We start from the raw sequence: 26,212 nt of genomic DNA on the forward strand, positions 1-26,212 counted from the left end.
AATGGCGAAACAATGCGCCGCTGTGTTTAACTGAGTCAGATAAAGATAAGGAGGCACATTTGCCTGCAGAGTAAACTTGCTCGGCATTACGCTTGACTTCCAGCTTATCATGCTGGGCAAATTCGACCATTTCTGAATCCAGAGAGTGGGATAATTTGAAAATGGGATAATTCTCTATGTTTTTAAAATAACCCTGAAGGGGCTGGACTAGAAGGCCTCCAGGGTTCCTTCCAGCTTGTTCTGTTCTATTCCATTCCATTATTCTATTCTGTTCCGTTCTGTTCCATTCCATTATTCTATTCTATTCTATTCCATTCCATTCCATTCCATTCCATTCCATTCCATTCCATTCCATTCCATTCCATTCCATTCCATTCCATTCCACTCCACTCCACTCCACTCCACTCCACTCCACTCCACTCCACTCTAATTCTACTCCACTCTAGTCAAATACAACCAGTAGAGTTTAGAGTTTAGAGTTTTATTTCATTTGTATGCCGCCCTTTTCCTTAAGGGGACTCAGGGCGGCTCACAACTCAAAGAAGGAAAGGGGGGATACAGACAGTTTAACAACAACACAAAACAATACATAGTTAAAAAGCGCAACAATCATACCATTCGAGATAGGGGCAGCGAGTCTTTAGCCCCAGGCCTGTCGGAACAGCCAGGTTTTAAGGGCTATGCGGAAGGTCTGGAGGGTGGTGAGGGTACGAATCTCCACGGGGAGTTCGTTCCAGAGGGTCGGAGCAGCCACAGAGAAGGCTCTCCTCCGGGTGGTTGCCAGTCGACACTGGCCGGCGGATGGAATTTGGAGGAGGCCTAATCTGTGGGATCTAATCGGTCTGGTGGAGGTGATTGGCAGCAGGCGGTCTCTCAAGTACCCAGGTCCAATACCATGAAGGGCTTTATAAGTGACGACTAGCGCCTTGAAGCGTATCCGGAGACCAATAGACAGCCAGTGCAGCTCGCGGAGGATAGGTGTTACGTGGGTGAACCGAGGTGCACCCACAATCGCTCGCGCGGCTGCATTCTGGACAAGCTGAAGTCGCCGAATACTCTTCAAGGGCTGCCCCATGTAGAGCACGTTGCAGTAGTCCAGTAACTCAGTGGCTACCTTGATCCACTGGATAAAGTCCCAGTTCTCTTATATCTATGGTGAGCTATTTCTCCCAGCAACCTCTGGTGCAATGCAAATTCAATGCAAATGCAGCCCGTTGACTCGTCCTGCTTAGGGGGTTCAGGGGCACAGCTGCCTTGCAAATGTTGGCATACAGCACTTGCCACCAATGCTACAAATTGCTTCAATGTGCAGCTATTTCCCTAACCCCCTGCGGTGCCTGACATGTTAACTCCGCTTGTTCCTCCGAAAGGCCAAATGCTTGTTACAAGGATTGTGGCAAAGTTGAATGGCGTGCACAATGGCGCTGCAGAAAACTGGCCGGCTTCCTGTCCTTTGGACAGCAAATCTGAAGTCACCGGGCTTAAAACGTCTCCATTATATTCGGAGATAACTGGCCGTACAAATAGGAGCCAATAGCTGCCCTCACTATTTCCTCAAGACTAAAAGTGTCCTTAATTCCTAATTTCCTGACCAATGTCATTGTCTCGGAACATGATCCAATTTCTCAAAATCCTTTTTTTAAAGCAATATGGTGCCAACACACACACTCAAGCTGGGATCTGACCAAAATAAGGTTCTCAAAAACCTGTTGGAGGCATGTGATTTATCTTACTTTCTAAGATATACCTTCGTTTGTGGAATCAAAATAACATGAAGTTTTAGTAGCGCTTTATAAAGCCTTAGTAAGGCCACACCTGGAATACTTGCATCCAGATTTGGTCACCACGTTGCAAAAAAGATGTTGAGACTTTGGAAAAAGGGCAGAGAAGAAGCAACTAAGATGATTAAAAGCCTGGAGGCTAAAAGATACAAAGAACAATTGCAGGATTTGGGGTTGAAGGACTAGGGAAAGAAGGACTAGGGGAGACATGATAGCCGTCTTCCAATATCTCAGGAGCTGCCACAAAGAAGAGGGAGTCAAACTATTCTCCAAGGCACCTGAGGGTAGGACAAGAAGCAATGGGTGGAAACTAATCAAGGAGAGAAGCAACCTGGAATTAAGGAGAAACTTCCTAACAGTGAGGACAATTAACCAGTGGAACAGCTTGCCTCCAGAAGTTATAGGTCCTTCATTTCTTTTAAGAATAGAATAGATTTGGAATAGAAGACCTCCAAGGTTTTTTCCAACTCTGTTATTCTATTCTGTTCTGTTCTGTTCTGTTCTGTTCTGTTCTGCTCTGCTCTGCTCTATTCCATTCCATTCCATTCCATTCTCTGTTCTGTTCCATTCCATTTTCTATTCTATTCTATTCTTTTCTATTCTATTCCATTCCATTCCATTCCATTCCATTCTATTCTACTCTACTCTATTCCATTCCCTATTCTATTCTATTCCATTCCATTCTCTGTTCCGTTCGTTCCATTTTCTATTTTATTCTATTCTATTCTATTCCATTCTCTATTCTATTCTATTCTATTCCATTCCATTCTCTGTTCTATTCTGTTCCATTCCATTCCATTTTCTATTCTATTCTATTCTATTCTATTCTATTCTATTCCATTCTCTATTCTATTCTATTCCATTCCATTCCATTCTCTGTTCTGTTCCGTTCCATTCCATTCCATTCCCCTATTCTATTCTATTCTATTCTATTCTATTCCATTCCATTCCATTCTCTGTTCTGTTTCATTCCATTCCATTCTCTATTCTATTCCATTCCATTCTCTATTCTATTCCATTCCCTATTCTATTCTATTCTATTCTATTCTCTATTTATTCCATTCCATTCCACTCCACTCCACTCCATTCCTTTGAAATGATAAATCATGGTCCTTTCTCTCCACTTGAAGAATGCCCATGAAGCCTTTTGAATGTTTCATCAAAGATTGTTACCAGCTTGTATTTGTTGCAAATACAAACATCTCAGGATGTTTTCAGGCAGGAAAACACACTTGCCACAAGTGCTGCAGATCACAAGTACAGGCTTTGGATTGCCCTTCATCTCCACTTTTGCTTCTTAGATACCACCAGCGGAATCAGCATTTATTTCTCTTTGATCTTTTTTTTTTGAGACTTTTGCATTAGCCAAGATCAAAGTGTTCACTCAGGTGGAAAAAGGACTCTTCACCAAGATCCCTTTACCTCCCCCACTGGCTTGCTCAGGGAGATCTGGGGATAATATATATTTTTTTAAAAAAAAAAACCTCTAGAAGTTATTAAACAATATCTGGTACACAGAGGGAGGATCAAACCCATCAGATTGAAGCTTTCTAAACTAAGTGGGAAAATAAATTTATGGAGGCAACATATTCCCTACATTTCATAGGCCTGTAGCCCTGGGCACAAAGTCTTGGCCACGCATAAAGACTTACATAGATGGACATTTTTAACCAAGGAGGGAAGGCAGGAAGGAGAGGGAGTGGGGAGAAAGAAGAAAGGGGATGTAATGAAGGAAGGAAGGAAGGGAGGATATAAATCAGAAAGGAAAGGAAGTGAAGGAAGGAAGGAAGGAAGGGAGGAGGGAAGGAGGGAGGGGAGGGGGGAAAGAAAGAAGGAAATATAATGAAGGAAGTGAGGACATAAATGCGGAAGGAAGGGAAGGAAGGAAGGAAGGAAGGAAGGAGGGAGGGGGGAAAGAAGGAAGAAAATATAATAAAGGAAGGGAGGCAGGATATAAATGAGGAAGGAAGGGAGTGAAGGAAGGAAGGAAGGAGGGAGGGAGGGAGGGAGGGAAGAGGGGAAAGAAGGAAGGAAATATGAAGAAGGAAGGGAGGGAGGATATAAATGTGGAAGGAAGGGAGTGAAGGAAGGATGAAAGTAAGGAAGGAGGGAGGGGGAAAGAAAGAAGGAAAAATAAAGGAAGGGAGGGATGATAAATGAGGAAGGGAGGGAGTGTGAAGGAAGGAAGGAAGGAGGGAGGAAAGAAGGAAGGAGCTATAATGAGGAAGGAAGGGAGGGAGGAAAGAAGGAAGGAGCTATAATGAGGAAGGAAGGGAGGGAGGAGATAAATGGGGAAGGAAGGAGATAAACAAGGAAGGAAGGAAGGAAGGAAGGAAGGAAGGAAGGAAGGAAGGAAGGAAGGAAGGAAAGATCTCTATCTGAGGTGAGACAAACTATGGGTGATTTGAGACATTATAGCAGTATTTCTCATCCTCACCACTTTTAAGATATGAGGACTTCAACTCCCAGAATTCCCCAGCCGGGATTACTGCATACTAGAATTCAGCAATCTCCATTTCCCTATTTCACAACTGCAGAACTGATCTAGCAACCCTTCCAGATGCTGGAACACACTGGATGTTTTTTCTTTTTTTACTGTTCCATAAACAAAAGAGTTTTCTCTGCAGGATTCAAACCCTGGAGATCTCCACTTTTCTTACTGTCTTTGCTTTTAAATGTTGTTTTAAAAAAAACCCACTTTGTAGCTGCACTGGGAGAAGCTAAGGAACGATTCCTGTCCCTCTCCGCTCTTCCTGTGAGATGCAGACTAAGCAAAACATGGCAAAACTACTAATTTGGATGACTAATACAGCACAGGAGTGCAATTGTTAGTTTTGTTGTTGTTGTTTTTGCAAGAGAGGAACAGAGGCGGTTGGAAACCGGGCTGAAAGAAAAACTCTGTTATGCCAGCGCAGGAAGCAAAACACGATGGGAAGAACAGGGGAAGCGAATAAGAACATTCAAATTAAAGTTTAAAACCTGGCATTCACTTAAGCCAGCATTCTGAGTCCCATAGTGGCCTATCTGTTGCATCTCAACAGGAAATACCATATTTTTGGAGTGTAAGACGCACCTTTCCCCCCAAAAAAGAAGGTGAAAATTTGGGTGCGTCTTATACACCGAATGTAGCCCCGCCCACCTGCCGGCCCCCACCCTTTGCCCCCTGCCTCCCAGCAATTTACCTCCTTGCAGCAAACGGGAAAATGGGGCTTGCGGAGGCTGCAAAAGGCTATAATAATCCCTGCAGCCTGAAACAGCTGATAATCGGGAGGCCCCTGCGGAAATTGAAAGTGAAACTTGCTGTTTGCTCCAGGAGGCAAATTGCTGGGAGGCAGAGGCAGATTTTTTTTCCCTTGTGAAGGAGGAGGAGAAGGAGGAGGAGGAGAAGGAGGAGGAGAAGAAAGAGGAGAAGGAGGAGGAGAAGAAAGAGGGAAGGAGGAGGAGGAGAAGAAGGAGGAGCAGGAGGAGGAGGAGAAGAAGAAGAAAGATGAGAAGGAGGAGGAGGAGGGGAGGAGAAGAAGGAGAAGCTGGAGGAGAGGAGGAGAAGAAGGAGAAGCTGGAGTGGAGGAGAAGGAGGAGGAGAAGGAGGAGCAGACGGAGGAGAAGAAAGAGGAGGAGGAGGAGAAGAAAGAGAAGGAGGAGAAGGAGGAGAAGAAGAAGAAGAAGGAAGAGAAGAAAGAGGAGAAGGAGGAGGAGGAGAAGGAGGAGAAGGAGGAGGAGGAGAAGGAGGAGGAGAAGAAAGAGAAGGAGGAGAAGGAGGAGAAGAAGAAGAAGAAGGAAGAGAAGAAAGAGGAGAAGGAGGAGGAGGAGAAGGAGGAGGAGGAGAAGGAGGAGAAGGAGGAGGAGAAGAAAGAGAAGGAGAAGAAGGAGGAGGAGAAAAAGAAAAGGAAAAGAAGGAGGAGGAGAAGGAGGAGGAGAAGCTGGAGGGGAGGAGGAGGAGGAGAAGCTGGAGGGGAGGAGGAGAACTTGTTTCACTTCTCATCCAAGATGAAGCTTCTTGGATGAGAAGCAAAATGTTTTCTTCCTCAAGTTGCCCTTCCTTTTTAAAAAAGCACCTTTGAGATAACGATGACCTGGATGACTGAGAATCTTCATGGACATTTATTCAAGTTTAGCCTGTTGATGCAGACGTGAAGACCTTTAGCTGACTTGGTTCAGTTGGTTGTGTGAATGCAACTGAGGAAGTTGTCCCAGTTGGGAGTATCAAACCTTTCTTAAGGATGCTCCAGAAATAATACAAAGGGGAAGTCAGATGCGTCATAGTCTACTAGACTCCCTTCGTTGCCATGATGTCTTTCTGGCTATATAATATTAAAAAAAAAAACCACAAATCGAGCTTGATCTAAGAAGAATTTCAAAAATACCATGTTGGCAATTATGATTTGAACGGATCATTTCCCCTCTCTAATTTCGCATCCAATTCAGCGACAACGTGCTGAATCTTTTGATGTTGTTATAATTTGGGCTCGGTGATGTCAGTAGCTGATCGCTTGACTCACCAATCGATAAAGCATTTAGGAAAATAGAAATTGCACGAGCTCCTTTGGAAGAGGCATTGGACAAACTAAGAAAATCTATATTTGTCCCCATGGAAAATGCACATGGCCGTAACACGTGCGCCGATGTTTAGGCGCTGATGCTTCCGTTTAAGCATCTGCACGCTCAGAAGATGCACATCAGGCCTGGAAGCCATCTTTTGCCTTGGGCCTTACCAATGTTCTGACGGAGGCTTCCCGAGAGCATGAAGCAAGCTCCTTATTCTGACAAAAAAAACCTTTTATAAATTTACTGTGAATTCTGCTCATTCACCTCCAGCCAAGTCTTTCAAGGGAGGATTTACAGTCACAGACCTTATCTGGCTTGGAGAGCTGCCAGGCCAAGATCTGCAAAACTTGGCAAGGAGCCTCAGAGAGTCACGAACCAATTAAGCAAACTAATTGTCTCCTGCAAACTCCACTCCCCTTTTGCTCCTCTTTTATCTTCTCTGGGAGGGGCCATTCGTTGTCCACCTGTGGCCTTACTCCAGTGGTGGGATCGAGCCAGTTCGCACCACTTTGGGAGAACCGGTTGGTAACTTTCGGAGTAGTTTAGCAAACTGGTTGTTGGAAGAAATCATGAGGGCAGAGAACCGGTTGTTAAATGATTTGAATCCCACCACTGCCTTACTCCCAAGTCGACCCCCTGCTCTTTAGCTGTTCCCTTCGTCTGGCAACTCTGCGCATGCGTACATCGGGAACAGGCTCCAGCTGTTCTTCTGCCTCACTGATCTCTGACTCCGAAGGCATACGGCCTTGGCCCCCTCTCTGCCTCTGATGCAGAGCCCTCATCAGAGCCTTCCCCTGACTCCAGGACTGGCCCAGGTTCCTCCCCAACCTCCACACTGTCCGAACCTTCTGCGGGATGCGGGTAGCATGTGAAACCTCCCACTCCCTAGTCCGGGGAAAAAATCTCTCTCCACGGGACCAGTCCCTGGTGCCTGAAAAATTGGGGGCTGCTGCTGTCAAGAATTATGGAGCAGTATATAAATCTAAGTGCTATTGCTATTGCTGGTTGTAAAAAGTAGATTGGGGGTATTTAGTTCTTGCTTGCAAAAGCAAGTTATACCACTCCTGAGCTCCTCCCACCTTCCCCGCCTGCCTGCCCATCCTTTTCTCTTACCGGCTGATTCCACCAGAGCTAGGCTCTTCATCTTGGTGCTGTGTAACACATCCTGAAGATCGCGGTACCTACAGTTCAGTGTGATATAACGCACGTCACGCACCATGATGTCCTCCACGCGGACGTTGTACTTCCTGGAAATGCAAACAAGCAGGCTGGATTTACACAACGAACATTGATTTAACCTACTCTCTGGATATGCCGCATGCATTAAAGTACAGGTAGTCTTCGACTTATGACCATAATGGCGTTTCTGTTGCTAAGTGAGACGGTTGTTAAGGGAGTTTTGCCCCCCTTTCTTGTCACTGCTCTTGTTCAATTAGTAACATGGTTGTTAGGTGAATCTGGCTTCCACAGTGACATTTTGGTTACAAGGTCGGATACAGCAACGGTCGTAAATGTGAGTTGTCAAGCATCTGAATTTTGATCACGTGACCATGGGGATGCTGTAATGGGTGTAAGTGTGGAAAATGGTCGTACATCCCTTTGGACAGTCACTAAATGAATGGTTGTAAGTCGAGCACTACCTCTACAGTGAACAAAATCAGTAGGTTTTGAATTAGAATTTTTCAATACAATTGAAGTATACAATTAAAAAAAGAATATTAAAAAAAAAGAAAATAGAAATGAAAGGAAACATAGACTTAAGACTTCTACACTTCTTTCTGATAATTGCCATTGTTCTTACACCTTCCTGTTTGACCCAAATTCCTCAAATCCATAATCATCAATGCAGAGAATTATGATTATGATTCTTTCTGTCTTTCAACAAAAAGCCCAGGTAAGACTTCCAATGTTTTGTTTTTTAAAAAACAGTCTTATTGCCTTTTCTCTGGCCAATGAAAGGAAATTGGTTGGATCAATACAATGCAATAGAAGAGTCGGAAGAGACCTTGGAGGTCTTCTAGTCCAACCTCCTGCCTAGGCAGGAAACCCTCTACCGTTTCAGACAAATGGCTATCCAACATCTTCTTAAAGACTTCCAGTGTTGGGGCATTCACAACTTCTGGAGGCAAGATATTCCACTGATTAATTGTTCTCACTGTCAGGAAATTCCTCCTCAGTTCTAAATTGCTTCTCTCCTTGATTAGTTTCCACCCATTGCTTCTTGTTCTACCCTCAGGTGCCTTGGAGAATAGCTTGACTCCCTCTTCTTTGTGGCAACCCCTGAGATATTGGAAGACTGCTATCATGTCTCCCCTAGTCCTTCGTTCTATTAATCTAGACCAGTGTTTTTCAACCACTGTGCCGTGGCACACTAGTGTGCCGTGACATAGTGTAAGGTGTGCCGTGGGAGAATTACTTTATATATAGTCAATATAGGCACAGAGTTAAAAAATTTTAACATTTTCTAATGGTGGTGTGCCTCGTGATTTTTTTCATGAAAAAAGTGTGCCTTTGCACAAAAAAGGTTGAAAAACACTGATCTAGACATACCCAGTTCCTGCAACCGTTCTTCATATGTTTTAGCCTCCGGTCCCTTAATCCTCTTTGTTGCTCTTCTCTGCACTCTTTCCAGTCTCTCCACATCTTTTCTACATTGTGGTGACCAAAACTGAATGCGGTATTCCAAGTGTGGCCTTACCAAGGCATTATAAAGTGGTATTAACACTTCACGTGATCTTGATTCTATCCCTCTGTTTATGCAGTCTAGAACTGTGTTGGCTTTTTTGGCAGCTGCTGCACACGGCTGGCTCATATTTCAATGGTTGTCCACTAGGACTCCAAGATCCCTTTCACAGTTACTACTATTCAGCAAGGAACTACCTATACTGTACCTGTGAATTTTGTTTTTCTTGCCTAAATGTAGAACTTTACTCTTTTCACCATTAAATGTCATTTTCTTAGATAGGGCCCAATGTTCAAGTTTGTCAAGATCCTTCTGTATCTTGAGCCTGCCTTCTGGAGTGTTGGCTATTCCTGCCAGCTTGGTGTCATCTGCAAATTTGATGAGTCCCCCATTTATTCCCTCATCCAAATCATTGATGAAGATGTTGAAGAGTACTGGGCCTAAAACAGAGCCTTGGGGGACTCCCAAGGGTACTCCTGACCTTGGGGATCAGGGGTGGGCTTCAAAAATTTGAGCAAGGAGTTGTCTGCCCAGTTGCTGGGTGGGCATGGCCATGGTGGGTGTGGCCTAGTCAGTCTCCTGCATCATGGCAGGGGGCGGCATTTTTGCCCTCTCTGGACTCTGGAGGTTTTTGTCGAGCCTCCGGGAGGGCGAAAACTGCCTCCCCAGGCTTCGGAAGACAGAAATGGACCCATTTCCAACCTTCCCAAACTTCCAGTAGGCCCGTTCCCACCCCCCCACCCCCTCAGAGCCTCCGTGCAGGTCCTGCACTTACCTGTATCCAAAACGGGCTGGGTGGGGACTCCTGAGAGGGTGGGATAGGGTGGGTGGGGCCAGCCAGGAGTGGGATCTTTTTTTTTTTTTTTTTTTTAAATATTATATACATTCACAATTATATGATCTCATAACTGTTATTAATAATATGTATTTGTAACAATTTTTCTCCCCTACAGTTGACAATATAATTGAAGTTGCTTTCTTACCATCCCATAAACCCATCTTATTTTACAACAATCCTACTTCTTCTTCCTTCCTTCCCTCCTTTCTTCTCTCCTTCTCTCCTTCCTTCCCTTCTTCCTTCCCTCCCTCCTTCCCCCTTCCCTCCCTCCTTTCTTCTCTCCTTCCTTTCCTCCTCCCTTCCCCCTTCCTTCTCTCCTTCATTCCCTCCTTCCTTCCCTTTCTTCTCTCCTTCTCTCCTTCCTTCCCTCCTTCCTTCCCTCCTTTCTTCTCTCCTTCCTTCCCTCCCTCCTTCCTTCCCTCCTCTTCCTCCTCCCTTTCCTTCCTTTCTTCTCTCCTTCTCTCCTTCCTTCCCTCCTTCCTTCCCCCCTTTCCTCTCTTTCTTCTCTCCTTCCTTCCTTCCTCCTCTCCTTCCCCTTCCTCTCCTCTACCCTTCCCTTCTTCTTCCCTTTCCTCCCCTCTCTCCTACTCTTACATTCCCTCCAATTCTTCCTCTGCTTTTCCCTCACCAGGAGTGGGATTTGGGGGTTCTCTGAACTGCACAGAATCTTCGCTAGAGGTTCTCCCGAACTCCCAGCAGCCCACCCCCCCAGGTTGGATTCAGACAACACATTAACACTTGGGAAAATTAACTTCGATTAATGCTAACCCAGGTCGGCCTGTTATGTGAATGCGTTTGCTAGATCTTCGTCCAATATGCCAGAGAGGGTGACATTACAGGCGTGGCATTGCTCTTTAAAACAGAGGTGGATAATTCAACCCACCCGGCCCCTTCGCAGATGTTCAAAATGTGTTGTGATAAGTGTAGCCAAAATGTTCCAACACTTGAAAGGGGCAGGTTTCAAAGGGTGAAATAGGTTGCTTCAGGCATTCATTTCTTCTGATTAAAATTACAGTGGTATCTCGGTACTCATCCTTAATTGGTTCCGGGAGGCGTGACGAGTACCAAAAACGATGAGTAACCAACAAAATCTCCCCACAAGGAATAATAAAGTGAGTCTCAAGGCAGCCGAGGGCCGAATAAATGATGAGTACCGGGACAAAATTTTCATTAAAAAAAATATGCCTTGAGTCCCACATTCGACGCGTTTCAGAACGGTTCGGTATCGAGGTGCCCCTATATCTTCCAGGCTTCCTGCCTGTATTTTGGGGGGACAGAAGGGGGCCTTAAGTGGCTGTACACTCACGTTCACCTTTAATTTAGCCCTCGGAAAAATCCTCTCGTTGGTCTCACCCGGCTGCACTTCGCAAAGGGAAAAATGCAAAACAATAAACAAATAAGTGTAATTCTCAACTTCAAGGGCGTTGTGCACTTTGGTCCCAGGGAAACCTGCAGGGTTGTAAGGTCGAGATCCGTGATGCCGAAGCTATGGCATGCGTGGCACACGGAGCCATTCCTGAGGGCACGTGAGGAGTTGTTCCTGTCAGCTCCAGCACACCAGCTGATTTTCGGCCTTGATTTTTGGCCGTTTTTCACCCTCCGGAGGACCCAAAACAGCCCAACGCTCAAACTGGAAGTTTGGGAACGGACTTCCAGCTTGCGCATTGCGCTGTTTTTCGACCGCCTAGAAAGCCTCCGGAGCCTGGGGAGGGCAAAAAAACCGGACCTATCAGGCCCACCGGAAGTCGGAAAGGGCCGTTTCCAGCCTCCAAAAGGCCCTGGGGGGGGGGGAGGCCTGTTTTCGCCCTCCCCAGGCTCCAAGAAAGCCATGTGCATATGCGCAGGGCAGCGGGGTGGTGGCCATGCACGCATGCGCAGAGGCATGCCGCAGTGTGTGTGTGTGTGTGTGTGTGTGAAATTATGGGGATGGGCATGCGACCACCTGTGATAGCGCCCATGCCTTTGGCGCCCGAGGCGAAAAAGTTTCGCCATCACTGGTCTAGATAATAACGGAAAGGGAATTGCGCCCCTGCGAACTACCACTTGCATGATGCTTTGGCAGAAGCACTCGAGCAGGGTGTCAAACTCAATTTCATTAAGGGCCACATCAGGGTTGCGTTTGACCTCGGGGGGGGAGGGCGTGGCCAGGGTGGGTGTGGCCAGCTCGACATCACTTGTGTTGGGGTTACCTCCAGTGGCCTCCTGCACTGTTCTGCCAGTGAAAACGGAGTTCAGTTTTAAGAACCCTCCGGTCTTGACTTTGCTATCTCTGCCCTGAAGGCTAAGCTGGTAGAAAACCAATATGAGTGGCCAGCAGGGGTGGGTTCCTGCCAGTTCTAACCTCTTCTATAGAAGAGGTTCCACAAATCTACAGTGCCATTACCTGCCTGTCCGCCCATCATCAAGATGAACAGCGAGAGGAGGAATTCTGGGAGTTGAAGTCCACAAGTCTTAAAGCTGTCAAGTTTGAACACCCCTGGGGTTTTTTTCCCTAAAGGGTTAGGGGTGCAAGGGTCTTGTAACTTGACAGCTTTAAGGCTTGCGTGCTTCAAATGCCAGAGTTTCTGAGCCAACATTTTGATTGCTAAGCAAGAGCGTTGTTAAGTGAGTTTCACCACATTTTACAAATTGGCCACGCCCATACAGTCACATGGCTGGCAAGCCATTCCCACCTGGTCACATGGCCGGCAAGCCACTCCTACCAAGTCACATGGCCGGCAAGCCACTCCCCACAAAGCAGGCCACACCTACAGAAGAGGTTCTAAAAAATTTTGAAACCCACCACTGGTGGCCAGGCTAAAAGCTAATGAAGACCTAGATTCCAAAGAAATAAGACAAGAAATCCAGTCTTTTCTATCTGTTGCTTTGTGAAGAGAAGATTGTGCGAATAGGTTTTTAAAAAGAGATTGAAGCAGGGGTGAAATTCAGCAGGTTCTAACAGGCTATGGAGAACCAGTAGCGTAAATTTTGAGTAGTTCGGAGAACCGGCAAACACCACCTTCGGCTGGCCCCAGAGTAGGGTGGGAATGGAGATTTTGCAGTATCCTTCCCCCTGGAGTGATGAGGGAATGGGGGTTTTGCAGAATCCTTCCCCTGCCACACCTACCGAGCCACGCCCACAGAACCAGTAGTAAAACTTTTTAAAATTTCACCGCTGGATTGGACAAACATTCATCTGAAATGGTATAGTGCAGAATCCCCAACTCCCAGTCCGTGGCCTGGTTCTGAGTATGGATTGTGCCCACATCCATGCACACTTACTCCTGATGTCCCCAACCCAGCTCTGGCAGGTAGGGCAGTTTCTTGATCCGGATGATGCTGTCGTAGAGGGAAGGCTGCAAACTCTGGGCCACGGCGTTAGCCAGGATCACCGCAATCATAACCGGCAGGATGTGTGAGATCTGGCCGGTCAGCTCAAAGACGATGACAGCGGTGGAGACCGTGTGGGTGACGGCCCCAGAGAGGGCAGCTGCGCCTGGGGAGGAAGGGGGGGGGGGAAAGCCGTGTTAGAGAAGAGCAGTTTTTTGCATTAGGAGATGGGGAAGGCATCCGATTGGGAAGATGACCCACTGGAAGTTTGGTGGGACCCAACATTTGAGATTCACCCACCCACCCACCCACTCCATCCATATATCCATCCATCCATCCATCCATCCATCCATCCATCCATCCATCCATCCATCCATCCATCCATATATCCATCCATATCTATCTATTATCTCTCTCTCTCTCTCTCTCTCTCTCTCTCTCTCTCTCTCTCTCTCTCTCTATCTATCTATCTATCATCGGTCCATCCATTCAATCTACCCCCATCCATCCATCCATCCATCCATCCATCCATCTATATATCCATCCATCCATCCATCCATCTATCCCTCCATCCATCCATCCATCCATCCATCCATATATCCATCCATCCATATATCCATCCATCCATCCATCCATCCACCCACCCACCCACCCACCCACCCACCCACCCACCCACCCACCCATCTATCTATCTATCTATCTATCTATCTATCTATCTATCTATCTATCTATCTATCTATCTATCATCGGTCCATCCATTCAATCTACCCACAGCCATCCATCCGTCTATCCATCCACCCATCCATATATTCATCCATCCATCCATCCATATATTCATCCATCCATCCATCCATCCATCCATCCATCCATCCATCCATCTATCCCTCCATCCCTCCATCCATATATCCATCCATCCCTCTATATATCCATCCATATATGTATGTATGTATGTATGTATGTATGTATGTATGTATGTATCTATCTATCTATCTATCTATCTATCTATCTATCTATCTATCTATCTATCTATCTATCTATCAATCAATCATCGGTCCATCCATTCAATCTACCCACAGCCATCCATCCATCCATCCATCCATATTTCCATCCATCCATCCATATATCCATCTATCTATCATCTGTCCATCCATTCAATCTACCCACAGCCATCCATCCATCCATCCATATATCCATCCATTCATCCATCTTATATGACCACCCATCTCACTTGCAGGTGAGTGCATGAGCTGTGAACATAGTTAAACACAACAAAATTGTTAAAACTTTTATTAGTGATGCCACCGAGGTGGGGGTCTCCAAGCACTATTTGAATCTCACTCCGCCAATTTGTGACACTGAAGGCACCAACATTGAAACATCTCTCTTTCTTGGTTACTATTTTAACGTTCTTTATTTTCCTCTTGCAGCCCCAGAAATAGGCCCAGCAAACATTTGTGTCAACCAACCCTCCTGAATTATTATTATTATTATTATTTAAAATAGAAGAAAAGTTGCTTCTTACCTACCACTGCGTAACCCCCTGGCACAATTCGGTAGATATTGCTGTCGGTGTGAATGCCATCGGGGAACCAAGCTGCCATGCTCTCACCCATCAGCCTCCCAAAAGCTGCCCCTGTTGCAAAGAGAGGGAAAAACAGAAGGCTGGGAAGGGAGAAGACTGGTCTGACCTAGGCTTCCCCAGCAGCACGAGTCCTTGGCCCAATAATTTTATTTAATTGACAGTGAATTCCTCTCCAGCAAAGTCTTTCCTCTCCCACCGTCTTTCAAGGTAGCTCACAATTACCGACCTTTCTCAGGCTTGGAGAGTAGCCAGGCCCATATCTATCGGACACCGCAATACTTGGCAAGAATGCAGGAATGAACTAATTGTCTCCTGCAAACTCCACTCCCTTTTCGCTCCTCTTTTATTCCCTCTGGGAGGGGCCATTCATTGTCCACCTGTGGCATTACTCCCAAGTCGACCCTTGTTCCTTAGCTATTCCCTTCATCTGGCAACTCTGCACATGTGCATATCAGGAACAGGCTCCAGCTGTTTTTCTGCCCCACTGAGGTCTGACTCCGAAGGCAGCTGATAATTGTCAGACAGTCCTCGCCCCCTCTCTGCCTCTGACACAGAGCCCTCATCAGAGCCTTTCCCAGACTCCAGGACTGGCCCATCTTCCTCCCCAACCTCCTCACTGTCCCAATCTGCTGCCAGCTCCACCAGGTGCTGGCAGGCCACAGCAAAGACGGACAGATGACGGACTTACTCTGCTCTTGGGAAGAATGAGAAACCAATTTTCGGGGTCTGGGAGGGAGGTCAAAGGAAACCCACTATCTATCTTCCCACAAGACAAGCCCCCCCCTCCAAATAAACCACTTTCAATAACATAATAACAGTCTATCCTTTCCTATTCTACTCCATTCCATTCCATTCCACTCATTTTCTCTATTCTATTCTATTCTATTCTATTCTATTCTATTCTATTCTATTCCATTCCACTTCTTCACTCCATTCCATTCTCTATTTATTCTATTGTATTCCATTGTGTTCCATTCCCTTCCATTCCATCCCATTCTATTCCACTCATTTTCTCTATCCTATCCTATCCCATTCCACTCATTTTCTCTATTCTATTCTATTCTATTCTATTCTATTCTAATCTAATTCTATCCCATTCTATTCCATTGCTTTCCATTCCACTCATTTTCTCTATTCTACTCTATTCTACTCTACTATTCCATTCCATTCCACTCCTCCACTCCATTCTCTATTTATTCCATTCCATTCTATTCCATTCTATTCCCTCCCATTCCATTCCGTTCATTTTCTCTATTCTATTCTATTCTATTCTATTCTATTCTATTCTATTCTATTCTATTCTATTCTATATTCTATACTATTCCATTCCATTCTATTCCATTCCCCTATCCTATCCTATCCTATCCTATCCTATCCTATCCTATCCTATCCTATTCCATTTCACTCATTTTTCCTGTTCTACTCTACTCTGCTCTGCTCTGCTCTGTTCTCCCCAGACTAGGATTATCTATATTTGCCTGGAAAAGGAAGGGTTCAAATACAGGCCAATATCAAGAAAAGCAGTAGCTCCAAATTGGGCATGAAAGAAAGAGGGAGGACAGGCGCAGGGGCTGAACTTACCAATGACAAAGACGGGCATGAATGCCCCGCAAGGCACAGGGATGGTGGTCGCCAAAGCCGACATCCAGAACTGAAGGGAGACAGAAAGACAAGTGTTGATTAGCAGAAGGTGGTCTTCCTTGGTTTGCGGTCTTTCAGGATGTTTAGCTTACAATCCCCATTGCCTCCAGCCAGCAGGCCTGTTGGTTGCCCTGGCAGTTGTCGACTTACGACCATTCATTCAGCGACTGTTTGAAGTTACGACAAGCACTGGGAAAAAAGTGACCTCCAACTGGTCTTCGCACGTAACGAATTGACCATTGCAGTTACAATACAATAGCAGAGTTGGAAGGGACCTTGGAGGTCTTCTAGTCCAACCCCCTGCCTAGGAAGGAAACCCTATACCGTTTCAGGCAAATGGTTATCCAACATCTTCTTAAAGACTTCCAGTGTTGGGGCATTCACAACTTCTGTTCCACTGATTGATTGTTCTCACTGTCAGGAAATTCCTCCTCAGTTCTAAATTGCTTCTCTCCTTGATTAGTTTCCACCCATTGCTTCTTGTTCTACCCTCAGGTGCCTTGGAGAATAGCTTGACTCCCTCTTCTTTGTGGCAACCCCTGAGATATTGGAAGACTGCTATCATGTCTCCCCTAGTCCTTCTCTTCATTAAACTAGACATACCCAGTTCCTGCAACCGTTCTTCATATGTTTTAGTCTCCAGTCCCCTAATCCTCTTTGTTGCTCTTCTCTGCACTCTTTCTAGAGTCTCCACATCTTTTCTACATCGTGGTGACCAAAACTGGATGCCGTATTCCAAGTGTGGCCTTACCAAGCATTATAAAGTAGTATTAACACTTCAGGTGATCTTGATTCTTTCCCTCTGTTGATGCAGCCTAGAACTGTGTTGGCTTTTTTGGCAGCTGCTGCACACGGCTGGCTCCTATTTAAATGGTTGTCCATTAGGACTCCAAGATCCCTCTCCCAGTTACTACTGTTGAGCAAGGTACCACCTATACTGTACCTGTGCATTTCGTTTTTCTTGCCTAAATGTAGAACTTTAACTCTTTTCACCATTGAATTTCATTTTCTTAGATAGTGAAACTGATAAGTGCATGCGTGCACAAACGCATGCATGTGCCGACATGCACATGCACTGACATGCGTGTGTGCATGCACAAAAATGCACAAACGTGTGCATGGGTAGAGATTCGTGCAGGCACAGCATATAGCAGTAGCAATAGCAATAGCAGTTAGACTTATATACCGCTTCATAGGGCTTTCAGCCCTCTCTAAGCTGTTTACAGAGTCAGCATATTGCCCCCAACAACAATCTGGGTCCTCATTTTACCCACCTCGGAAGGATGGAAGGCTGAGTCAACCCTGAGCCGGTGAGATTTGAACAGCCGAACTGCAGTCAGCTGAAGTAGCCTGCAGTGCTGCATTTAACCACTGCGCCACCTCGGCTCTTATCCCAACACTGGTAGTGCGGCAAGAAAGTAACATCTTTTGTGAGCTTTTGTTTGCAGGGACACAAAAGCTCACGAAAGAAACGCCGCGGAGATCTGGTGTGCGACGGCCAGCAGAGAGGACTAAACAGAGTTTGCCATCACGGTTATAGTCTATTGCGACTGAGATAAACTGGAAAATCCATCCAAATTTGATAAAGATGTCCGTCTCTGCCTTCTCATTATTTTAACTTTGTCATCGTTTGTCTTAATGTGGCAATTGAAGCGGCCTTGTTAATCCACCTCTCGTGATCTAGGATTAACTGACTTTATTCCTTTGTTCTATTTGTCTTCCAACGATCCAATCTGACTGAGGTATTAATTTTAATTTATCCGTCTCCTTCCTTCCTTCCCTCCCTCCAGATGCTTCCCTGCCTTCTGCAATCATTTTATGCCACTTCAATCCTTACAAAAAAAAATTTCCATTTCCCCCCCACACACACTGATATGCTACTCATAAAAATTCTTTTTCGGTCACACACCCCCTACAGCCCCAAAGTAGATCTATAAAGTTAGTCGGATGTTAAAAAAGGCAACACAAACTCCCCTTCCCTTTGAAGATTAATTTCCAACTGCAGGCAGTCCTTATCTTACGACCACAGGGTCATAAAAGGGGGCAAAACACACGTGGTCTCGCATAGCCACAGGCATTTTGGTCAAAAATGCCTGTGGCTACCCGAGACCAACTGCGTTTCGCCCCATTTTACGACTTTTTGGCCACAGTTGTTAAGTGAATCGCTGCAGTTGATAAGTTAGCAATACCGTTGTTAAGTGAATCTGGCTTACCCATTGACTTTGCATGTCAGAAGGTCGCAAACAGCCTGAAAATGGCCCGAAAAACAGCCTGAAAATGGCCCTGAAAACAACCTGAAAACAGCCCGAAAAACAGCCTTGAAAATGGCCCTGAAAACAGCCTGAAAACAGCCCGAAAAACATCCTTGAAAATGGCCCTGAAAACAACCTGAAAACAACCCGAAAAACAGCCTGAAAATGGCCCGAAAAACATCCTTGAAAATGGCCCTGAAAACAAGCTGAAAATAACCCGAAAAACAGCCTTGAAAACGGCCCTGAAAACAACCTGAAAACAGCCTGAAAAACAGCCTTCAAAATGGCCCTGAAAACAACCTGAAAACAGCCCCAAAAACAGCCTTGAAAATGGCCCTGAAAACAGCCTGAAAACAGCCCTGAAAATGGCTTGAAAATGGCCTGAAACACAGCCTGGAAAATGGTCCTGAAATCAGCCAGAAACCAACCTGAAAATGGCCCAGAAAATGGCCCCAAAACAGCCTGAAAAGGGCCTAGAAAATGTCCTGGAAACGGCCCTAAAATGGCCTAGAAAACAGCTGGGAAAGGGCCCGGAAAATGGTCTGAAAACACCCACCAAATGTCTCGAAAAACAGCTGGAAAATGGCCTGAAAATGGCCCAGAAAACAGCTTGAAAAATGACCAAAAATAAAAAGGCATGTGCGCACCAATCAGCTGGTCTTTGGGTTTTCGGTGCTCCGACACGCAGACACACGCACACATGTGCACACTTTCCGGTTTGGGCACTTGGTCCCGAAAAACTTCACCATCATTGATTGAAGTGATTTCAAGCTACGTGAGAAAGAATCGCATATTTGTCCATTCCCTCATGCCGAAAGGGCTTTCCCAGCCCTTAGAAAACTAGCCGATCAGGAAGAAAAGCCGAATCTAATTTCCCCCAAGTCGGAGGGTTGGTCGACTTGCTTCATCTGGTTACTGAATTTTGAGGGCTGCACAATGCGTTAAGAGCATAATCTCATCAAGCAGATCGGGTTTTGCAATCACAAGCTGTCATAAAAGACTAATAAAGGTTCATTGTCAGCCAACGGAGAATGATGATGATGTACCGTTTCCTTTTGTTAAACTTTTTGCTCAAACTTGTTAGGTGAATATTCTCTTTATTGACAAAAACGCTACCATTGCAATCTCCTTCTCGGTACTTCCTACAAGCCTGACATCTTGTCATTTATCAAGAAAACCAGAACTCACAATGGTGTGGTTCAGATGTGGTATTCAGCAGGTTCTGACCTGTTCTGGAGAACCGGTAGCGGAAATTTTAAGTAGTTCGGAGAATCGGTAAGTACCGCCTCTGACTGGCCCCGCCCCCATCTATTCTCTGCCTGCCGAGTCCCAGCTGATCGGGAGGAAATGGGGATTTTGCAGTATCCTTCCCCTGCCACGCCCACAAATCCATGCCCACCAAGCCACGCCCACAGAACCAATAGTAAAAAAAAATGAATCCCACCACTGAATTGCAGCCTTCTTCTCAGTACCTCCTACAAGCTTGACATCTTGTCCTTTATCAAGAAAACCAGAACTCACGACGGTGAGGTTCAGATGTGGTATTCAGCAGGTTCTGACCCGTTCTGGAGAACCGGTAGCGGAAATTTTGAGTAGTTCGGAGAAGCGGTAAATGCCACCTCTGACTGGCCCCGCCCCCATCTATTCTCTGCCTCCCGAGTCCCAGCTGATGGGGAGGAAATGGGGATTTTGCAGTGTCCTTCCCCTGCCATGCCCACAAACCCATGCCCACCAAGCCACGCCCACAGAACCAATAGTAAAAAAAAATTGAATCCCACCACTGAATTGCAGCCTTCTTCTCAGTACCTCCTACAAGCTTGACATCTTGTCCTTTATCAAGAAAACCAGAACTCACAATGGTGTGGTTCAGATCTGGTATTCAGCAGGTTCTGACCCGTTCTGGAGAACCGGTAGCGGAAATTTTAAGTAGTTCGGAGAATCGTTAAGTACCGCCTCTGACTGGCCCCGCCCCCATCTATTCTCTGCCTGCCGAGTCCCAGCTGATTGGGAGGAAATGGGGATTTTGCAGTGTCCTTCCCCTGCCACACCCACCAAGCAACGCCACGCCCACAGAACCGGTAATAAACATTTTTGAATCTCACCACTAGCGTAGATCCTATCCCTTTATTCAACAGAAAGTGTCCCAAAGTGTTTTTTTTTTTCAGAAGGCAACTGGACTTTCTTGTTGTGTTTTTTTCTTTTGAAGATGTTTCACTTCTCGTCCAGCAAGCTTCATCAGCTCTGAGCGGATAGTGAAGCTTCTTGGATGAAAAGTGAAAACGTTCAAATCTGACCCTGCTTAGCTTCCAAAACCGGATGGGACCGGGCACATTCAGGTTTCTCGGCTCCAACCTCTGAAACAGCTTTGGGTAGGGCTACCACTTGGACCATCATCCCCTGCCAACAGGGCCACGACTCTATTCCTTCTTTTACTGCTGCTGCTGCTTTTCTTCCCCTTCATTTTGACACGCCGCCCTTCTGGCCAAGCTGACCCCCAAGCCTCCTGCAGCTGGGGGGCAGGGGAACAGCCAGCCATGCATTTCCTGCACCGGGTTGCAAGTTGCTAGCAAAGTAGATCCTTGGTCACGGAGCAGCAGGATAGAGCCGCCTACGATTTGACCTAAGCATAGTACATAAAATCGTCTGCTACAACGTCCTATGTGTCAATGACTACTTCAGCCAATAATACACGGGAAAACAATCGATACAAACTCAAGATAAATTGCTCCAAACTTGATTGCAGAAAATACAACTTCAGCAAGAGTGGTCAACGCCTGGAATGCTCTACCTGAATCCGTTGTTACATTCTCAAACCTCCACAGCTTCAACCTTAAACTGTCTACCGTGGACCTCACCCCATTCCTAAGAGGTCCATAAAGGGGGTTTGCATAAGTGCACCAGTGTGTCTACCATCCCTGTCCTACTGTCCCCATTTATTCGTACCAATTTCCTGTGTTCTTATTTATGTTTATTTTTATTCCTGTTATCTTGGACAAGAGTGACAAAGTAATAAATAAAAGAAAGAGGGGGAGGCCATAGGAGAGATGGGGGTGCCAAAAGGGGAGGGGGAATGAAAAAGAAGGGGTTCCAAAAAATAAATAAAAAGCCTACAGCACCCGGTATTCCCAGGCGGTCTCCCATCCAAGTACTAACCAGGCCTGACCCTGCTTAGCTTCCGAGATCAGACGGGATCGGGCGCGTTCAGGGTAGTATGGCCGTAGACAATGCAATGGCTCTTCGCTGCGGCTTTTAAGCTGCCTCTCGGCTCCAACCTATACAACAGTTTTGAGCAGGGCTACTACAGGGACCATCATCCCCTGCCAACAAGCCCATGACTGTATCCTTTCTTTTACTGCTACTGCTGTTTTTCTTCCCCTTCCTTGTGACACGCCGCCCTTCTGGCCAAGCGGAACCCCAAGCCTCGTGCAGCTGGGCTGGGAGAAAAGCAGCCGTGCATTCCCTGCACTGGGTTGCAAGTTGCAAGCCAAGTAGAGCTTTGGTTCCCCGGGCGAGGGTCTCGGAGCAGGAGGGAAAGAGAGAGGGAGGGGTCTTGAAGGCCAGGCGAGATGGGGGGGGGGCAAAAAGGGGAGGGAGGGAAAGAAGGGGTGGCAAAAGCCTACAGCACCCGGTATTCCCAGGCGGTCTCCCATCCAAGTACTAACCAGACCTGACCCTGCTTAGCTTCCGAGATCAGACGGGATCGGGCGCGTTCAGGGTAGTATGGCCGTAGACAATTCAACGGCTCTTCGCTGCGGCTCTTAAGCTGCTACTCAATAGTCTGCAAAGCGATCCAAAGGACTACAACACGGACCCATCATCCCCTGCTCCCTAGGCCCTCCCGTTCCTCTTGCTGCAGCTGTTTTTCTGCGCTGCCCTGCAAAGCCATTTGGATCACGCCGTTCATTCTAAACACGCGGATGCAAAAGGCTTGGCCACCCGATCTCCCCCCCCTAGCAGGGCTCGGAGTGGGGAAAACGTAGCGTTGCGTTCCCTGGATGGGCTGCAATTTGCTGGAAAGGTGGAAGACAGGCTGGGAGGGGGAAGGGCTGGGAAGCAAGCAGGCAAAAGGTTTTTTTTTAAAGGTTAAAAAAAAGCGGTCTTAGAATGGGAAACGCAACCAACAGAATAGAATAGGAATTGGAATGGAATGGGAATAGGAGTGGAGTGGAGTAGAGAGTAGGAATAGGAATAGAATAGGAATAGAATAGAATAGAATAGAATAGAATAGAATAGAATAGAATAGAATAATAGGATAGAATAGAATGGGAATAGGAGTGGAGTGGAGTATAGAATAGGAATAGGAATAGGAATAGGAAAGAATAGAATAGAATAGAATAGAATAGGAATTGGAGTGGAATAGAGAGTAGTAATAGAAATAGAATAGGAAAGAATAGAATAGAATAGAATAATAGGATAGAATAGAATGGAATAATAGGATAGAATAGAATGGGAATTGGAGTGGAGTAGATAGTAATAGGAATAGAATAGGAATAGGAAAGAATAGAATAGAATAGAATAATAGGATAGAATAGAATAATAGAATAGAATAGAATGGGAATAGGAGTGGAGTAGAGAGTAGTAATAGAAATAGAATAGGAATAGGAAAGAATAGAATAGAATAGAATAATAGGATAGAATAGAATGGAATAATAGGATAGAATAGAATGGGAATAGGAGTGGAGTAGATAGTAATAGGAATATAATAGGAATAGGAAAGAATAGAATAGCATAGAATAGAATAGAATAGAATAGAATAGAATAGAATAGAATAATAGAATAGAATGGGAATAGGAGTGGAGTGGAGTAGAGAGTAGTAATAGAAATAGAATAGGAATAGGAAAGAATAGAATAGAATAATAGGATAGAATAGAATGGAATAATAGGATAGAATAGAATGGGAATAGGAGTGGAGTAGAGAGTAGTAATAGGAATAGAATAGGAATAGGAATAGGAATAAATAGAATAGAATAATAGGATAGAATAGAATAGAATGGGAATAGGAGTGGAGTTGAGTATAGAATAGGAATAGGAATAGGAAAGAATAGAATAGAATAATAGGATAGAATAGAATAGGAACTTTGAGGAATACTTGGCCTTGGACTCTGATTTAATTTTGGATGTTATTTGGAACCCTGACATTAACAATATCTCAATCATGGAACCATCAACTCAGAAAAACCATCAAACAGTAAACAACCACCTAGTTAAGGATCTAAAAATCAGAAAACAACACTCCCGCCAACACTGAGAGGGAAGCTACTCTATATAAACAAAAAAACAACCCCCTCTCCCTTCTAGCACTGATGACGTTACCTAGTTGGGTAATGAAACGTATGCTAGAAAACAACCAAGCTCGGAGAGCATCAAGAACTCCACAGTACCAACAGATTTTTGGAAATTAGAAGCTCCTATTCCCGGAGGCCATTTGGGGGAGACATCCCAGGGAGAGAGAGAGGGTTATTTGTCCAAAGTCACAGCACATACCTTCATAAGGATGAAAACCACCAAGGTGACAAAGACGTTGGCCCGGGGGTGTTTCCAGGCTTCTGAAACCCCACCGAACTCGAATTCTTCTGCCAAGCCCTGCTTGGCCCACGTGCGGTTATCAAACAAGGTAACCAGGGTTTCTTTCTGGGTGAGCTGAAAGAGGGGGGGAAAAGGAGAAGGGGTTAGGGGCACAATGACTGCAGAAAGCTTTGTGTGGGTTTCTCCTGGGCCCTACAATTACGGCAGCCAGAACCTTGGCTTCCATTCCCAGGAGGTTAAACGGTGGAACGACTTGCCTCCAGAAGCTGTGGTTGCTCCAACCTTGGAGGTTTTTAAGAAAAGACTGATACATATATATGAATTGAATACTTTAGAACTTTTTGTTTTAAAATGGATAAGGATAACAATGAATTTATGTATATTTGATAGAGGATTGTCGAGTGTGGCACGACAAAACCGCGCTCGACTAAGCCGCGCCCGATTAAACCGCGTTGCTGACGTCATCAACAGGGCGACAACAGTGAGCACGGAGAAAGAAGGGCGCTTTAAATAGCGCTTTGAAAGCAAGCCGATTCAACTTAAGGTAAGGGTTAGGTTTAGGGTTAGGTTTAGGGTTAGGTTAAGGGTTAGGGTTAGGTTTAGGGTTAGGTTAAGGGTTAGGTTAAGGGTTAGGGTTAGGTTTAGGGTTAGGTTAAGGGTTAGGTTTAGGGTTAGGTTTAGGATTAGGTTTAGGGGGGTTAGGTTTAGGTTTAGGGGTTAATTTTAGGTTTAGCGTTTACAGTGTACTTCTGTCTCCGTGCTGTTGTCGCCCTGTTGATGACGTCAGCTACGCAGTTTCGTCGAGCGCGGTTTAGTCGAACGCGGTTTTGTGGTGGAACCATTGTCGAGGACTCCCTGCAATTGCAGGAAGCCAGATTGGACGGTCTGACTTTTGGGGATTCAAAACTCACCTGGCCTGCCATGAATTGCCCGAAACCGGGTGGGAAAGTCAGCGTTGCTATGAGGAAAGTGACAAGAGCAGGAAACAGCAAGCGCCTGCGGAGACCACAAGAAAACAACACAAGGTTACATGAACCCACATCACAACTTTGCTTCCTGCTTCTTCCCCCACAAACCCCACAAGCCCACTGGAGGTGCTGAGTGTACACTTAATTGATGTTAAAAGACTAGAAATGTATGGGCGTTTAAGGTTAAGCTCTGTGTTATTATTATTTTTTAAGAACATTTTTTTATTTTTTAAATTCTCTTACACACCATTTTAAGTATACATTCACAGAATTGTTGTTCTTTACATTTATCATTCTTATACATTTATTATTTCATTTATTAGGTTATAATATACAGTTTGGGTTGCTTTGTTTACCATCCCTTCCTCCTGTTTTAACACCACCTTATTTTCCCTTTCTTTTCTCCCTCCCTCTCTTCTCTACTTCCTTCCTTCTCTCCTTCCCCTTCCTTCTTCCCTTACCTTTCTCCTACTCCTACTCTTCCTCTTCCCCTTCCTACCCTTTCTCCTTCTCTCCCTCTCCCTCCCACCCTCCTCTCCTTACCTTTCTCCCCCGTCCCCGATTTCCTTTCATTCTCTCCTCCTCTCTCCCTTTTCTCCCTCCCTCCCTTCTCTATTTCCTTCCTTCCTCCTCTCCTTCCCCTTCCTTCTTTCTTACCTTTCTCCTACTCCTACTCTTCCCCTTCCCCTTCCTACCCTTTCTCCTTCTCTTCCTCTCCCTCCCACCCTCCTCTCCTTACCTCTTTCTTCTTTCCCCTATCTTCCTTTCCTTCTCTCCTCCTCTCTCTCTTTCTTTTCTATTATTGTAGGTGTCTCTTTCAGGTTTCAGTTTATGATTCCTTAGGATGGTATTTACGCAAACCCAAATATAATTTCATATCATTTCTTATTCTGTTACCTTCGCTAATCTAGCCTAACTATATTCTCCCACTCTTTATGTCTCGCTCTTAGATATATACTTATATATTTAATATTTTCTTTTCTGTTTTCTGCTTCTTCCCCACCAAGCGGTGTAGCATTATCATGGTAATAGTTTGCAATATAGATATGATTGTGAACTATGTGAAGTGATGTTCCAACTCAGTCCA

General features: G+C 45.5%; 1 protein-coding gene and 2 non-coding genes across 3 annotated transcripts in view; all 3 read right to left on the reverse strand.

Annotated features, from left to right (window-relative positions):
* The window catches only part of CLCN2 (chloride voltage-gated channel 2), a 144,413-nt gene that overhangs the window by 21,932 nt on the left and 96,269 nt on the right, over positions 1-26,212 (reverse strand). The window contains exons 11-16 of the mRNA XM_087725150.1: positions 25,069-25,153; positions 24,116-24,271; positions 16,320-16,389; positions 14,679-14,789; positions 13,109-13,322; positions 7,440-7,573 (exon numbers count right to left, since the gene is read on the reverse strand). Coding sequence (XP_087581276.1) covers positions 7,440-7,573; positions 13,109-13,322; positions 14,679-14,789; positions 16,320-16,389; positions 24,116-24,271; positions 25,069-25,153 — 770 coding nt within the window. The remainder of the gene's footprint in view (positions 1-7,439; positions 7,574-13,108; positions 13,323-14,678; positions 14,790-16,319; positions 16,390-24,115; positions 24,272-25,068; positions 25,154-26,212) is intronic.
* LOC148043514 (5S ribosomal RNA) lies at positions 21,736-21,854 on the reverse strand. Its single transcript, XR_015698157.1, has one exon. It is a non-coding gene; the product is annotated as a 5S ribosomal RNA (ribosomal RNA).
* LOC148043515 (5S ribosomal RNA) lies at positions 22,245-22,363 on the reverse strand. Its single transcript, XR_015698102.1, has one exon. It is a non-coding gene; the product is annotated as a 5S ribosomal RNA (ribosomal RNA).

The sequence above is a fragment of the Thamnophis sirtalis genome, unplaced genomic scaffold, assembly GCF_051295495.1.
Source record: "Thamnophis sirtalis isolate CommonGarterSnake01/CBP01778 unplaced genomic scaffold, rThaSir2_p1.2 scaffold_11, whole genome shotgun sequence".
NCBI classification, from domain to species: Eukaryota; Metazoa; Chordata; class Lepidosauria; order Squamata; family Natricidae; genus Thamnophis; species Thamnophis sirtalis.